The sequence below is a fragment of the Nerophis ophidion genome, linkage group LG06, assembly GCF_033978795.1.
Source record: "Nerophis ophidion isolate RoL-2023_Sa linkage group LG06, RoL_Noph_v1.0, whole genome shotgun sequence".
Classification (NCBI taxonomy): Eukaryota; Metazoa; Chordata; class Actinopteri; order Syngnathiformes; family Syngnathidae; genus Nerophis; species Nerophis ophidion.
In genome coordinates this window covers 33,449,020-33,464,985 of record NC_084616.1, presented here as the reverse complement: position 1 = coordinate 33,464,985, position 15,966 = coordinate 33,449,020, and the positions used below count along the sequence as shown (strand labels likewise).

At 39.4% G+C, this 15,966-nt stretch overlaps 1 protein-coding gene and 1 long non-coding RNA gene across 2 annotated transcripts in view; one reads left to right on the top strand and one right to left on the bottom strand.

Moving 5' to 3' along the window:
* Positions 1-1,975: 1,975 nt before the first annotated feature.
* LOC133554554 (uncharacterized) overlaps positions 1,976-15,966 on the bottom strand; it is a 22,989-nt gene continuing 8,998 nt past the window's right edge. The window contains exon 3 of the long non-coding RNA XR_009807141.1: positions 1,976-2,029. This is a non-coding gene — a long non-coding RNA (uncharacterized LOC133554554). The remainder of the gene's footprint in view (positions 2,030-15,966) is intronic.
* Positions 10,898-15,966, top strand: part of dtx3 (deltex E3 ubiquitin ligase 3) — a 13,411-nt gene continuing 8,342 nt past the window's right edge. The window contains exons 1-2 of the mRNA XM_061903469.1: positions 10,898-11,517; positions 11,851-12,650. Of these exons, the coding sequence (XP_061759453.1) occupies positions 11,505-11,517; positions 11,851-12,650 (813 nt within the window). The 5' untranslated portion in view covers positions 10,898-11,504. The remainder of the gene's footprint in view (positions 11,518-11,850; positions 12,651-15,966) is intronic.

Genomic DNA, 15,966 nt, shown 5'->3' with positions numbered 1-15,966 from the left:
ATTCACACACTAGGGCCAATTTAGTGTTGCCAATCAACCTATTCCCAGGTGCACGTCTTTGGAAGTGGGAGAAAGCCGGAGTACCTGGAGGGAACCCACGCATTCACAGGGAGAACAAGCGAACTCCACACAGAAAGATCCCGAGCCTGGGATTGAACCCAAGACTGCAGGACCTACGTATTGTGAGGCACACACACTATCCCTTCTGCCACCGTGAAGCCCTAACATATATTTTATATATAATGTATGAATAATATAAATATATTCTACATATATTATCTACATTTAAGTGTAGTCAAGAAGGAACATATGCATTATACGTACGATAAGTACATATGCTTAATGATTATATAAGACAACTAATGGGAATTGTCTCTTCAAATTCCCAATGTAAAAAATGAATAAGTAAATAATTATATATACTGTTGTTTTGCTGATGTTTTTCCCAACTGCTCTTGCAGATCTCATGTGCTTGTGCAGTGCTAATTCATCGATCCATCCATTTTCTCCCACTTGTCCCTTTTGGGGTAGCGGGGGGCTGCTGGAGCCTATCTCAGCTGCATTCGGGCGGAAGGCGGGGTACACCTTCGATAAGTCGCCACCTCATCACAGGGCCAACACAGATAGACAGACAACATTCACCCTCACGTTCACACTTATTTTTTTAATTAATTTAGCGTTGCCAAACAACCTCTCCCCAGGTGCATGTTTTTGGAGGTGGGAGGAAGCCGGAGTACCCGGAGGGAACCCACGCAGTTACGGGGAGGACATGCAAACGCCACACAGAAAGATCCCGAGCCCGGAATTGAACTCAGGATTACTCAGGACCTTCGTATTCTGAGGCAGATGCACTAACCCCTGGTCGAACGTGCTGCCCGTGCTAATTCATATGGGATTTTAATCTTGCATGTGTGCTTCACACACTCTACATTATTTTATTATCAGTTATTATAAAAATGCATCCAATGTTAACTGCCTAATCTTTTTACCTTTCCAGCATGCTATCTACAGCTCGGTTGGTAGAGTAGTCGTGCCAGAAATTTTAGGATTCCAGGTTCGATCCCCGCTTTCGCCATCCTAATCGCTGCTGTTGTGTCCTTGGACAAGACACTTTACCCACCTGCTCCCAGTGCCACCCACACTGGTCTAAATGTAACTTAGATATTGGGTTTCACAATGTAAAGCGCTTTGAGTCAATAGAGAAAAGCGCTATATAAATATAATTCAGTATAGTTGGTCACGTCTCTTTCCATTCAGCTTCTCTTTGCAGCGCTTGTGCTGTGTCGTGTCTAATGCTATGCTACATTGTGCTAATGATAAATTGATGAGATCATGATACTATCTTTGTATTAATCTTGTGTTCATAGCATTTCACATTAGTGTATAACAAATTTGAAATAAAGATAATCTTCATCACATCCGGTGTATGTGATAGCTTTGGTGTTCATAGATGAAAGGCAAGGTCATAGACAAAATCATCATGCACTAACTTGCCTTCCAATCCAGTTGCACTGATGTAGTCGCCTACATCCTATTGGCGCACATTCACAGTAACAACTAACTTGCCTTCCAATCCAGTTGCACTGATGTAGTCGCCTACATCCTATTGGCACACATTCACAGTAACAAAGGACTGCTGTGGTATAAAGATGCAGCAAAATGACACTGACAGTATCTTGAATATCAGAGTACTTTCTCTCCAATCAGATAGCTCTGACGTCCTCACATATTCGGCTTTTATGTGCTATAATCTGCAATCTTTTGTGTGCTATAAGCGCAAGCAAACACGACAGGGACGTTGTAGTCTACACATCAAAAGGAACACTCAGGTACAGGTATCTATGAAACATTTGTGACATTGGATCTTTAAAGTGGTTATCTTGTGGGCATACTTTCTGAAAAAGGAATGGAAAAAGACAAGCGGTAGAAAATAGATGGCTGCAGTCAGACTTAAGTTAGTTACTATGGTGACTTACCTGGAACCTAACCAGCTCTAGGTTTGTTTCATGTCTTCTCCCTCCTCATAAACCTGAAGCAAATTGTCAAAAATATCTTAGTCAATAAAAAAAAGAATCCTTGATTTTAGATATCTAAAACAATTGTTGGATTTTTTAAATTAAAAATATTAATAAAGAGAAACATACATTATTTCGTTGTCATTAATATAAAAAAAACTACAATTAGTACTGTATCCTGCTGGGAACTGCAGCGTCCTCAAAACTATTGTACAATGTCCACGGTGGAGCACGCTGGGCATATCTAAAATTACACAGTAAAAGTGTATAGGTTACATACTATCTTGTCAAAAAAATTAAAAAGTTTTAACTTGTTTTCAGGTATTTTTAATATGCTTTAGTCAAAATAACATTTTAAATGAACTTGAAAAAAAAATCCAACCATCCATTTCCTACCGCTTGTCCCTATCGGGGTCGTGGGGTGAATAAAATGTTTAAGAGTAGATTTTTTTATATTTCATTTTTGTACATATAACTAATGACATATATAAAAAAATCTACTTTTAAAAACATATACAGTATATATATCTAATAATATATGTGAGCTATATTACGAGTAAAATAGCCTTCCAAAGCCCCCCTGAAATGTCACATTATATTCCTTATTTCAAAAAGTATCTGTTTTCTTACTTTAAAGCAAATTGGTCTCTTAAGTGCCTGATTAGAAAAACATACATGTAGCCACACAATGAAATTTAATTTGTTTGCATTGTCTTACATGTCAAATATTTCAAAAAGGGACAAGCAGTAGAAAATGGATGGTGGATGGATGGATGGATGGATAAATATTATTTTCAGCTGCCTTCATGTGCATTTTTCACTGGTGAGATTGCACTTGAATACAAATAACATTTTATTCCATATCAGTTATCCACTTTTTTTTACCTCTATGAATAAGAAAAAGAGAAAATGTTAAATCAATCTAGTGCTGCATTCAAACCTGTGGCAGTAGTGCTGCATTCAAAACTATGTGGCAGTAATTATCATTCCTTTCAGGACAATATTATTTTACTGTATTACTTTATGAAAATGTGTTCATACTCAGTGGCCTAGTGGTTAAAGTGTCCACCCTGAGATTGGTAGGTTGTGAGTTCAAACCCCGGTCGAGTCATACCAAAGACTATAAAAATGAGACCCATTGCCTCCCTGCTTGGCACTCAGCATCAAGGGTTGGAATTTGGGGTTAAATTACCAAAAATGATTCCCAGGCATGACACCGTTGCTGCCCACTGCACCCCTCACCTCCCAGGGGGTGAACAAAGGGATGGGCCAAATACAGAGGACAAATTTCACCACACCTGTGTGTGTGTGTGTCAATCATTGGTACTTTAACTTTAACCTAATCATATACTCCTTTTCGGTCCCCAGTTGCTGAATTGTAGATTGATCATGGCTTTTTTATTGTGGCTTTGACGCCGTGGCAACATTAGGCTTGACTAATCTAATATTATATTCTTAACTCAGAGTCAACATTTTCAGGATAAATAAACCAATATTGTGGTCTTAACTCAAGAGTCTATACTCAGTATATTAAAGTAATAGTATTGTCTTAACTCAGAGTCAACATATTCAGGATTGATTAAATTTTGGTTTAACTCTTTCAACATATTCAGGATCGATGAAACTAATATTGTGGTCTTAAATCAAGAGTCTATACTCAGTATTGATTAAAGTAATATTACTGTCTTAATTCAGAGTCAACATATTCAGGATTGATTAAACTAATATTGTGGTCTTAACTCAAAGTCTATGTATAGTCAGGATTGATTGAACTAACTCAAATTAGCTGTTATGTAACTCGACTTTCAAAGTTTCCCATTTTAGGGTAGATCAACTGTGACTTCAGGTTTAGACTTTTAAGAGTTGTTGAACCTCCTATCCTGGAATATCCACCTGATGTCATTCTCGGGTATGTTTTTATCTTAGTATCTCTGAGGACATTACTCAGTAAAACAAATTATATCGCAAATATACAATGCATTGTTTAGAATAAGGGATTTTAACAAAGTCTGTGCACAGTAAATACAAGTTATAGACATGACATGACATACCCAAATGCTGCTGTAGCATCTCTGCTGGCTAGAATATCAGAGTGAGGCTGAGCTGTATAAGTTTAATACCCTTTAGGAATACAGGCTGTTGGTTTATATCTCGCATTTTTTTCATGGGCCAAAGCACTGTCCCACTTTCATTAAAATATAGTTTGGAGATAGATTTAGCAGGTGGACTTGGACAAGGGACCACAAGTATAGTCAGTGTTGGTAGAATTTGACTTGGCAGTGTTCAAGGGAAGAAATCAATTTGTGGACTGGGTCACATGACGAGAACGGTTTTTAATGCATTGGGTGAGGAAAGAATAGGACAGTCATAAAGTACAAGTTGTCTAAAGGGAATGAAGAATGCCTAGAATGCTTAGAAATGCCAAGGGGGAATATTTTCCAGGCGATAAAACGGTCACATGTGTATATATGCAACTAGTTCAATTATTTATACTTTACTTTTATTTAGTCGGTTTTTACACCCAGACAATATCATATTTAAATACAGAGTCTTGTCATTGGACGGGTAGCTTGAAAATGTTGTATCCTTGACCAGAGGTTTTCAAAATGCAGCATTTAGCCTCCCCTCTGTCATCAGAATGAGGGTGTGGGCATCCCTTTAAAGCCAAAAAACTGATTTTCAGATTGTAGCTGAGATAGGCGCCAGCGCCCCCCGCAACCCCAAAAATGGAATAAGCGATAGAAAATGGATAGATGGATAATATATATATATATTTACGTATATATATATATATATATATATATATATATATATATTTATATACACGCATATATACATATATACATATACACGTACAAATATGTGTATAAATACATATATATGTATATATACTGTATATGTATATACACATATGTATTTACACATATGTGTATATATATATATCTATATTATATATTATATAAATATTATATATATATTATGTATATATATAATTTATATTATATAATTATATCTATACATCTATATATCTATATATATATATATATATATATATATATATATATATATATATATATATATATATATATACATATATACATATACATTTTTTTTTTAACAAAATGCGGCCCCGGAGTCAAAAAGTTTGGAGACCCCTGTTTCCAATGAAAGCTTATGATTTTAGGAGTCATTACACAACAGAACAAAATTATTATATATATATATATATATATATATATATGGAACGGCGTGGCGCAGTGGTAGAGTGGCCGTCCGCGACCCGAGGGTCCCTGGTTAAATCCCCACTTAGTACCAACCTCGTCACGCCCGTTGTGTCCTGAGCAAGACACTTCACCCTTGCTCCTGATGGGTGCTGGTTAGCGCCTTGCATGGCAGCGCCCTCCATCAGTGTGTGAATGTGTGTGTGTAAATGGGTAAATGTGGAAGTAGTGTCAAAGCGCTTTGAGTACTTTGAAGGCCCCCGCTTAGTTTTTTTTAACAAAATGCGGCCCCGGAGTCAAAAAGTTTGGGGACCCCTGGTTCCAACGAAAGCTTATGAATTACAAAGATGCCAAACATATTTTAGGAGTCATTACACAACTACAGAACAAAATAATCTCTCTCTCTCTCTTTCTCTCTCTCTCTTTCTCTCTCTCTCTCTCTCTCTCTCTCTCTCTCTCTCTCTATCTATATATATATATATATATATATATATATATATATATATATATATATATATAACCATATGGATGAACTGATGATGTTGTTGTTGTGCTGGGACTCTTCACCCGTAAGCGTACTCCGGTAAGAGAATAAGGACACCGTTTTTACGTTTCAACTTTTATGTAACTTTTAGCAGCAGCAGCTAAGTACACACTCAGATGCACACTGTTCTACACACCAACTCAAGGACCCCGAGAAGTAAAACATAGCTGCCGGGTAAACGCCTTGACTTAAACAGACTCATCTTAAAGATGCACGACTATATTAATAGCTTGTTACGTCAACAATAATAGTCAATTATATTCAACAATTAACATATTCAATAGAGAACTTTATCTTCTATCTTAATCACTGACAAAGGGAATTTATAACAGCCGCCCCCTAAATTGAATGGCTATTTTGAAACAAACATAAATTCCCACAACAGTCCTTTAACCGGGATTATCTTCAGGAAGAGCTAACAGCTGTACCAGCCGAGCAACTGGTCTCAGGTAAGTATTCTCGCCAACTTTGATTTCAGCAGTCCGTATACATCCATCATCACTTGCATTCAGCTTCACCACCCTCCCCATTGGCCAGTGAGCACGTGGAAGCTGAGGATCAACAATCATCACAACTGTGTTCAGGGGGAGATGATATGTGTGTTGGCGCCACGTCTGGCGGGTTTGAAGAGAGGGCAAGTAGTTTCTGATAAACTGTGTCCAGAAGTGGTCGGCCATCATCTGGCAATGACGCCAGCGCCTCCTGGTGAGGGTGTCAGGAGCATAGGCAACTTGTGGGAGAGAGCCATGCCGCCCCATCAACAACATGTTGGTCTGGATCGGCCACATCCGAGGATACATATCCTAAATACTTGGCATTGAGGATGCCTTCCACCTCGATGAGGAGTGTGAGCAGAACCTCTTCTTGGAGCACTTGTGCACCTATGACCACCTGTAGGGATTTCTTGACTGATTGAATCTCATGCTCCCAGACACCACCAAAGTGGGGAGATGCTGGTGGGTTAAGACGGAACCTAATCTGTTTTTCTGCAACTGTGATTCCATTGCTGCAAAGGCCTCCTTCAGTTCCTTATCTGCCCCTCTGAAGTTAGTCCCCTGGTCAGAGAAGCTCTCAAAGGGAGTGCCTCTCCGTGCGACGAACCGTCCCAGTGCGAGGAGGAAAGCATCTATGTCGAGGCTAGTGAGCAGATCCAGATGTATACATCTCGTCGTGAGACATTTGAAAATGATACCCCAGCGCCTTTCACTTCGCCTCCCAGCTTTGACCATGTACGGCCCAAAGCAGTCCACGCCTGTTGAGGAAAATGGAGGCTTGAACAGCCGCAGACAGGCTGAGGGGCAGGTCTGCCATCCTCGGCACCACTGGCTTCCCTCTCCACTTCATGCAATCAGTGCAATCTCTCTGATACTTCTTGATAGCCTGCCTTCCTCGCAGAACCCAGTAGTAGCGCTTCATGTCTGCAAACACCCTATCAGGTCCAGGGTGGTGTAGTTGAGCATCCATCTCTTTAATGAGGAGTGTGGTGACTGCATGACGGGGATCCAACAATATTGGATGAAAGTTAGTGGGGCTAGAGCTATCTAAACGGCGCAGGCGTCCTCCAACCCGTATAAGACCCAATGTAGGGTCTAATTCTGGGGCGAGTGTACTCAGCCTGCTGCTGGGTGGGACATGATTGCCGGCTCTGAGGCATCGGATTTCTTCAGAGAAGCAGTCTGCTTTACTGGTTTTGAGCAGGTGGACCTCAGCGTCTCTTAGATCGCACAGAGGTGAAGCAGGGTCGGCTGCCGCCCCATGAAGACTGTTGCGTAGCCCTGACCAACTCTCTCCAGCTACTGAACCGGGTGAGATTTGGTATCTTGGGTGGTGAACTGGTCTGTGTGAGAGCACAAAAAACACTGTTTCAACTCATCACTGTCCTGTGGCTCCGTGATGCTAGGACATGATGGCCATTTGTCCGGTGGACGGCGAAGGAATGCTGGTCCCTGAATCCAACGATTCGGCGCAGCCAGCTCAGCTAACGTCTTGCCGAAAAGTTCTATTTTGGTTTCATCTGACCACATGACATTCTCCCAATCCTCTGCTGTATCATCCATGCATCCATTTTGGTATAAACTCAACTCGTCGTGTTTGGAGGAAGAATACTGAGTTGCATCCCAAGAACACCACAACTACTGTGAAGCATGGGGGTGGAAACATCATGCTTTGGGGCTGTTTTTCTGCTAAGGGGACAGGACGATTGATTCGTGTTAAGGAAAGAATGAATGGGGCCATGTATCGTGAGATTTTGAGCCAAAACCTCTTTCCATCAGTCAGAGCTTTGAATGGTTAACCAAATACTTATTTTCCACCATAATTTACAAATAAATTCTTACATTCCTACAATGTGAAATCCTGGATTTTTTTTCACATTCTGTCTCTCACAGTTGAAGTGTACATATGATGAAAATTACAGACCTCTGTCATCGTTTTATGTGGGAGAACTTGCACAATCGGTGGCTGACTAAATACTTTTATGCCCCACTGTACACATAAATATATGTGTATGTATATATATAATATGTGTGTGTGTAGATATATACACATAAATAAATGTGTATATATGGGTATATATATATATATATATACATACAAATATACGTATGTATATACACATATATATACACATAAATATATAAATATATATACATATATATGTATATATACACATAAATATATACATACATATATATATACACATTAATATACATATTTATGTGTATATACACATAAATATATATATATATATATATATATGTGTGTAGATATATACACATAAATATATGTGTATATATGGGTATATACATATATATATATATACAAATATACGTATGTATATACACATATATATACACATAAATATATATGTATATATACACATAAATATATACATACATATATATACACATTAATATACATATATATGTATATATATACACATAAATATATATAGATATATACATATAATATATACACATAAATATATATATATATATATATACATACAAATATGTACAGTATATATTCAAATACATTTATACAGTATATATACATATACATACATATATATTTATACACATACATATATACACACATAAATATAAATATATATCTATATATACACACACATAAATATATATATACACACACACAAATATATAAATATATATATACACACATAAATATAAATATATATACATACACACAAATATAAATGTATATATACACATAAATATAAATGTATATATACACACATAAATATAAATATATATATATACACACACTTAATTATAAATATATACACACATATAAATATGTATATATACACAAATATATATATATATATATATACACATAAATAAATATAAATATATATACACATATATTATATATATATATATATATATATATATATATATATATATATACATATTCATTCAGAGTGCGATGATGTCACGGTATGGGTGGGAAAATACATTTTCCCATCCATACAAACAGTAACAAACAGTAGAAAAGGGATTTCAAAGGACAGATTTGAAAAAAAACTACAATTACAAAAAAAATGTTTTAACTTGGGACTTCCCGCGGGGCAGATTTTGGACGCGGATGCGGCCCGCGGGGTTGTAGTTTGGGGACCCCTGATTTGAAACATCTTTGTAATGCATCATTTTTCATTTTAATAATAATAATAATAATGGATTAGATTTATATCGCGCTTTTCTATTGTTAGATACTCAAAGCGCTGACAGAGAAGTGGGAACCCATCATTCATTCACACCTGGTGGTGGTAAGCTACATCTGTAACCACAGCTGCCCTGGGGTAGACTGATGGAAGCGTGGCTGCCAGTTTGCGCCTACGGCCCCTCCGACCACCACCAATCATTCATTCACCGGTGTGAGCGTCACCGGGGGCAAAGGGTGAAGTGTCCTGCCCAAGGACACAACGACAGCAATTTGGATGTCAATAGGTGGGAAGCGAACCTGCAACCCTCAGGTTCCTGGCACGGCTGCTCTACCCACTATGCCATGAAGGAGGAATGTAATGTTTTCTGGCACGCAGTATAGTTGAACATTAGTGGCACACTTTTATTTCCCGATACAACACCTAAGAAAAAAAAAGATCTCATTAAAAATGTTCCTGTATGCAATCTGACAGTTAAATTGTATGTGTGTCAAAATATTAGGGCATTTTAACATTAATTTAAATTCTGTGAGCGAGTAATTCACTGTGATTAATCATGATTAATCACATCTCTACTCACCTACTCAGTGGCCAAGTGGTTAGAGTGTTTGTCCTGAGATCGGTAGGTTGTGAGTTCTAACCCCGGCTGAGTCACACATTACCTCCCTGCTTGGCACTTAGCATCAAGGGTTGGAATGGGGGGCTAAATCACCAAAAATTATTCCTGAGCGCGGCACTGCTGCAGCCCACTGCTCCCCTCACCTCCCAGGGGGTGAACAAGGGGATGGGTCAAATGCAGAGGATAAATTTCACCACACCTAGTGTGTGTGTGATGATCATTGGTACTTTAACTTGTCTCAAAAGTGGGATTCATTTGATTTGAAAGAATAATCATTTGACAGCACTAGCAAAATTCAAAAATTCCTCACACACTAATTGACTAAAAGAGTGCGCACTCGGCCCACGTTCGTATTGCGGTGTCACGTTATCGATGGGAAAATGCATTTTTAGATATAATACGATTTGCCCGAGCGGCCAGGAGACCCCCACGGTTTAGGTAAACTCAAAATGACTTGCGTGATTAATCTGCAACTAGACATGATTAATGCGGTATATTTTTATCTGTATTAATCACATGAACTAAATTTTATTTTTGACAGCCCTAGTAAAAATATAACCTTTCGGATGGATTTTAATTATATTATGCTAAAGTAAAATTTTATTTTGAAAATTAATTTAAAATGATATTTTAAATTCTGTTTAAAATCAATGTGCAGGATACTTTTTAAAATTGTTTTTAAGGAAAAAATAATTATATAATGTATATTCATAAATAAATGAATTGATTTACATTGTATTTTCTCTGGACGCAAATGGCTCGTAGACCGACGATCACGACTGAAGTATGAGTCACAGGAAAAATAAACATCAGCCAATCATTGGCAACGCTGTGACGAACTTCCTGTACAGCCTTGTTGCACTTTTGTTTGCAATCTTCATGAATAAATAAATAAACCGTTAGGAAAACCTGTTTGCTGTAGCATAAAAAAAAGATTAGATCTGGCTATAGTGCACGCGTCGCTGGTGTTAATGCAAGCAGTGAGGACAAAAGTGGCTCGCTCCCGCAAACAGACCAGACTTTATTGAACGTTCGCCGTCGCACGGAGACAACTTAAGTGAACAGAGCTCGCTTTGGACGCCACGTCCGGACAAGATAAGACGAAGTATTCGCTCATAAACTGCACAGGGCCACCTATTCTTCTCTTTATTCCTGCTGTTAGCCGACTAGCAAGGCTGCGATATAGCAAGTAGCGTTAAAGCTGCAACAAAAAGAAGGGAGGAAGCGGAAGGTCTGCTGACTGTCATCTGGAAACACATCGACCAAGAAGCCCGATGTTGCGAAATCGCTGAATTATCCCCTTCGCTTCTGCGGAGAATGGCCGACCGCCGAATAGCTGCGATAACACTGGCTCCACACCTTCATCGCGCTCTCGTCTCCTCTTCTCTCCTGCAGGAAGCCTTCATTGCCATTGAGGGGATTTATGGGCTCACAAGGTAAACAAGATGCCAAACATTTGTTTTTTTGTGTGTGGTTATGCGTGTCGTGACGTCATGCGATCCCCTTTTTGTTTACAGCCTCAAATGTGCGATCAGCTGATCGTCACGCAGTGTTTTGACGTGACGCCACGCGCAGCTGTGCCAAATGTGACATGTTGTGATATAGGAGACAAAAAAGCCCTGACGACGTGCTTATTTGGCTTTGCTTAAAACGTGCAACGTGGTGCATGCAAGGCAATCATGGAGAAAGTAGCACTAAACTAGACTGGAGTGTTTTTGTGTATGAGAGACTTTTTGTTTTTTTAATGGTGTTTGCATGTATGTGTGCAGTTTCATCTGATGAAATGAGTGTGCGTGCCGGCCAGGGGAGTGATGAGGTGCTGGTGTCACAGGCTGTGTGGGACTACCTGGCTGCGGCCGGGAGGCCGTGGCTCCTCGACTTCCAGCACAAACAGGGCATGAGCGCCGGCATAATCCGGCGGGGAGAGCGAGGTGGCTGCTGTGCTGTGAGGCTGCAGCCCGTTGGAGGCTCCAGGCTCTCCGGGGTTACAGACGCACCCGTCTCCAGCGAGGCGAGGAAAGCTTTCATCGACCTGTGCCGCTGCGCCCGCAAAGAGATGAGCAAGCAGGAGGGCGGCTCCAAACGGAAGAGGACCCTACTGCCCTGCGTGGGGGTCCTGGAGCCCAAAGGAGAGGGGAACCCGCTTCACGCTCAGCCGCCACCGCCGCAGCCTCGCCGCTCTCAGAGACAGCAGCAGCAGAAGTTCAGGAAGGCTGCCGAAGAAGAGGCCTGCTCCATGTTCCACGAGGTGGCCCACAAGAAGGATTGTGAGACAGCTTCCCACAGCGAGGCCGAGGACAACACGTCATGCTCCATTTGCATGGGGGACATTGTGGAGAAGACCACCCTGGAAAAGTGTGGCCACTCCTTTTGCCGCTCTTGCCTGGATCAAGCTTTCAAGGTGAAGAGGGCCTGTCCTGTGTGTCGGCTTGTTTACGGCCAGTTGATTGGTAACCAGCCCGCCAATGGCACCATGATTGTTGAGCGAGATCCGTACCTGCAGCTTCCAGGTCACGAAGGCTACGGGTGTATCTGCATCATTTACAGCTTCCCTTCTGGCTCACAGGCGGTGAGTACACCAAAATCAAATGTTATGAATTGCTCATGTTTATTCTAAAACTTTACCACCGACTAGAGATGTCCAATAATGGCTTTTTTGCCGATATCCCGATATTGTCCAATTCTTAATTACAGATACCGATACCAACCAATACCGATATATACAGTCGTGGAATTATCACATTATTATACCTAATTTTGTCGTAATGCCCCGCTAGATGCATTAAACAATGTAACAAGGTTTTCCAAAATAAATCCACTCAAGCTATGGAAAAAAAATGCGGGATGGGCGGAGTTTGGTGGTAGTGGGAGTGTATATTGTAGCGTCCCGGAAGAGTTAGTGCTGCAAGGGATTCTGGGTATTTGTTCTGTTGTGTTGCGGTGCGGATGTTCTCCTGAAATGTGTTTGTCATCTTTGTTTGACGTGGGTTCACAGTGTGGTGCATATTTGTAACTGCTAAAGTTGTTTAAACGGCCACCCCCAGTGTGACTTGTATGGCTGTTGGATCAAGTATGCCTTGCGTTCACTTGTGTGTAGAAGCCGCATATATAATGTGACTGGGCCCGGCCACTCAAAGGACCTTTAATGTTCATTGGCGCTCTGAACTTTTTGAAACCAATACCGATAACTTTGAAACCGATAGCGATAATTTCCGATATTACATTTTAAAGCATTCATCGGCCAATAATATCGATATTATTGGACATCTCTACCACCGACTCAAACTTTTACTGGTTAATTCCTTAGTTGCTGAATTCTTGAGTTGCAATTGTTTGTGCTCCATGTATCAAAGTCACTCACTACAGTATATGTAGGAATGGGAATTTCACAACAACTCTTGATTCGATTCCGATTTTTTGGGTGACGTTTCGATTTAAAATCTATTCTTGATTCAACACAAGTGTCGATGCAAACCGGTTCTTGCAATATATTTTTGGTATGAAAATGACAGTAAAGCCTTTTCAAAACCTGCTCAGTGCCCTTGTGGTTAGAGTGTCCGCCCTAAGACTGGAAGGTTGTGAGTTCACACCCCGGCCGAAGCATATCAAAGACTATAAAAATGGGACCCTTTGGCTCCCTGCTTGGCATGGAGCATCAAGGGTTGGAATTGGGGGTTAAATGACCAAATGATTCTTGAACGTGGCCACCGCTGCTGCTCACTGCTGCCCTCCCCTCCCAGGAGGTGAACATGGGGATGGGTCAAATGCAGAGGATAATTTCATCACACCAATTGTGTGTGAGTGACTATCGTTGGGACTTTAACTTTTAACTTTAAAACAGGTTACAGGTTAGAAAAAAGAGCAATGTTAATTGCTGGGTTGCAATCACATGACCGAGAGGCACTTCTGGTTTTCATGCAATGGTCTAGAGCAGTGGTTCTCAACCTTTTTTCAGTGATGTACCCCCTGTGAACATTTTTTTAATTCAAGTACCCCCTAATCAGAGCAAATCATTTTTGGTTGAATTAAAGAGATAAAGAAGTAAAATACAGCACCATGTCATCAGTTTCTGATTTATTAAATTGTATGACAGTGCAAAATATTGGTCATTCGTAGTGGTCTTCCTTGAACTAAAACCTTTTTGAAAATAAACAAGTGATTCAATTCTAAATAAAGATTTCTACACATAGAAGTAATCATCAACTTAAAGTGCCCTCTTTGGGGATTGTAATAGAGATCCATCTGGATTAATCAATGTAGTTCTAAACATTTCTTCACAAAAAAAGAAATCTTTAACATCAATATTTATGGAACATGTCCACAAAAAATCTAGCTGTCAACACTGAATATTGCATTGTTGCATTTCTTTTCACAGTTTATGAACTTATGTTCATATTTTGTTGAAGTATTATTCAATAAATATATTTATAAAGTATTTTCGAATTGTTGCTATTTTTAGAATATTTAAAAAAAATCTCACGTACCCCTTGGCATACCTTCAAGTACCCCCAGGGGTACGCGCACCCCCATTTGAGAACCACTGGTCTAGAGTCCCATTAGGCAACAACCACTAAGCTTTTAGTTTCTGTTATGAAAATCACCAATGAAAATATGGTGGATTGGACCAACAATCACCGTATTACTAGGACTTAATATGACATTAGTGTATTTGCACAACCAGGTTTTCATTTTACAAAGTGATCGCTGCTGACATGAGCATGGTCAGATTGTATTCCACAAGATGATAGTGATTTTTGAGAGTCATTTTCTTCGAGGGACTGTTTTTTTCCCTGACTTTTTTTTTACCTTTATGAACCACTTCTTTCGAGACTTGATAAAAGCTATACCCTATCTCTTTATTTGAACAACTAAAACACCTAAGAACAGAACTGCAATAGGGCATTTTCTGCTCAAACTTTACACTCACTCTCACTTGTTTTAATACTAAGTGGGAATTAAGCCGCAAAAAAGAAAAACAGATGTGACGTCATATGCAACCCAGCAATTATTACTACTGAATAAGAGAAAAAAAATCCACTAAGCTAAATGTTCACGCCAACCCATATACCGGTATGTTTCACAACATGTCAAGCATCTCAATCCACCATGTTTTTTGTTAATAAAAAAATTATCTCAAGTTAAAAATAAGCCCCTTTTCATCGCAGGAACTGTCCCATTTACCCCGGTAAAAAGTTCCCCATGTGCTTCCACTGGAAGATACCCAGGCAGATTTAGTTCTTCAGAAACTGTTTAGTTCCTGCCAGTCAGGTAGGAGATTTGGAAGGTTCCTGAAATTTTTGAGGGGACAGGCTGTGCTGTCGACCAGTAATTGGCTGAACATCAATTATAGGCGTTCCTAAAAACGCGTCTGCCATTACCGAGTTTGCAAGGACGACTTATTTATTCACAATCTCTTGTGTATTTTTATTACAACAAACTTGACAACAAAGAGAAAATAAACCCGAAATAAACTTTTGACTTGCATGAACTTTTGTGTGGCATCTGTGTGTTAAAGATTGTTGATCAGTGGAACTATCTTGCAGTATTTTTTACTCAACCGTTGTATCAAAACTATATGCAGTTTGTTTTTTATTTTTAGAAAACCTAATTTTGAAATAAAGGAGGTGGTACACAAGTAGAATGAAGGAAATCCCATCAAATGTTCACTTTTTACTTTTGTTACATTTTCTCTATATAAATAGTCAGTACCATGCCATTTGTGTAGTTATTGGCCTCAACCCGAGTGAACCGAATGCTAATGCTAATAAGCTAACACTAAATCAGAAGTGTTCGTACCATCGCCGTGGGATGAACACATTTGTTATTTATATATTGTTATTTACAGCTAAAAGGGACCATAAAAACTCACCTGGTCCTCATAAATT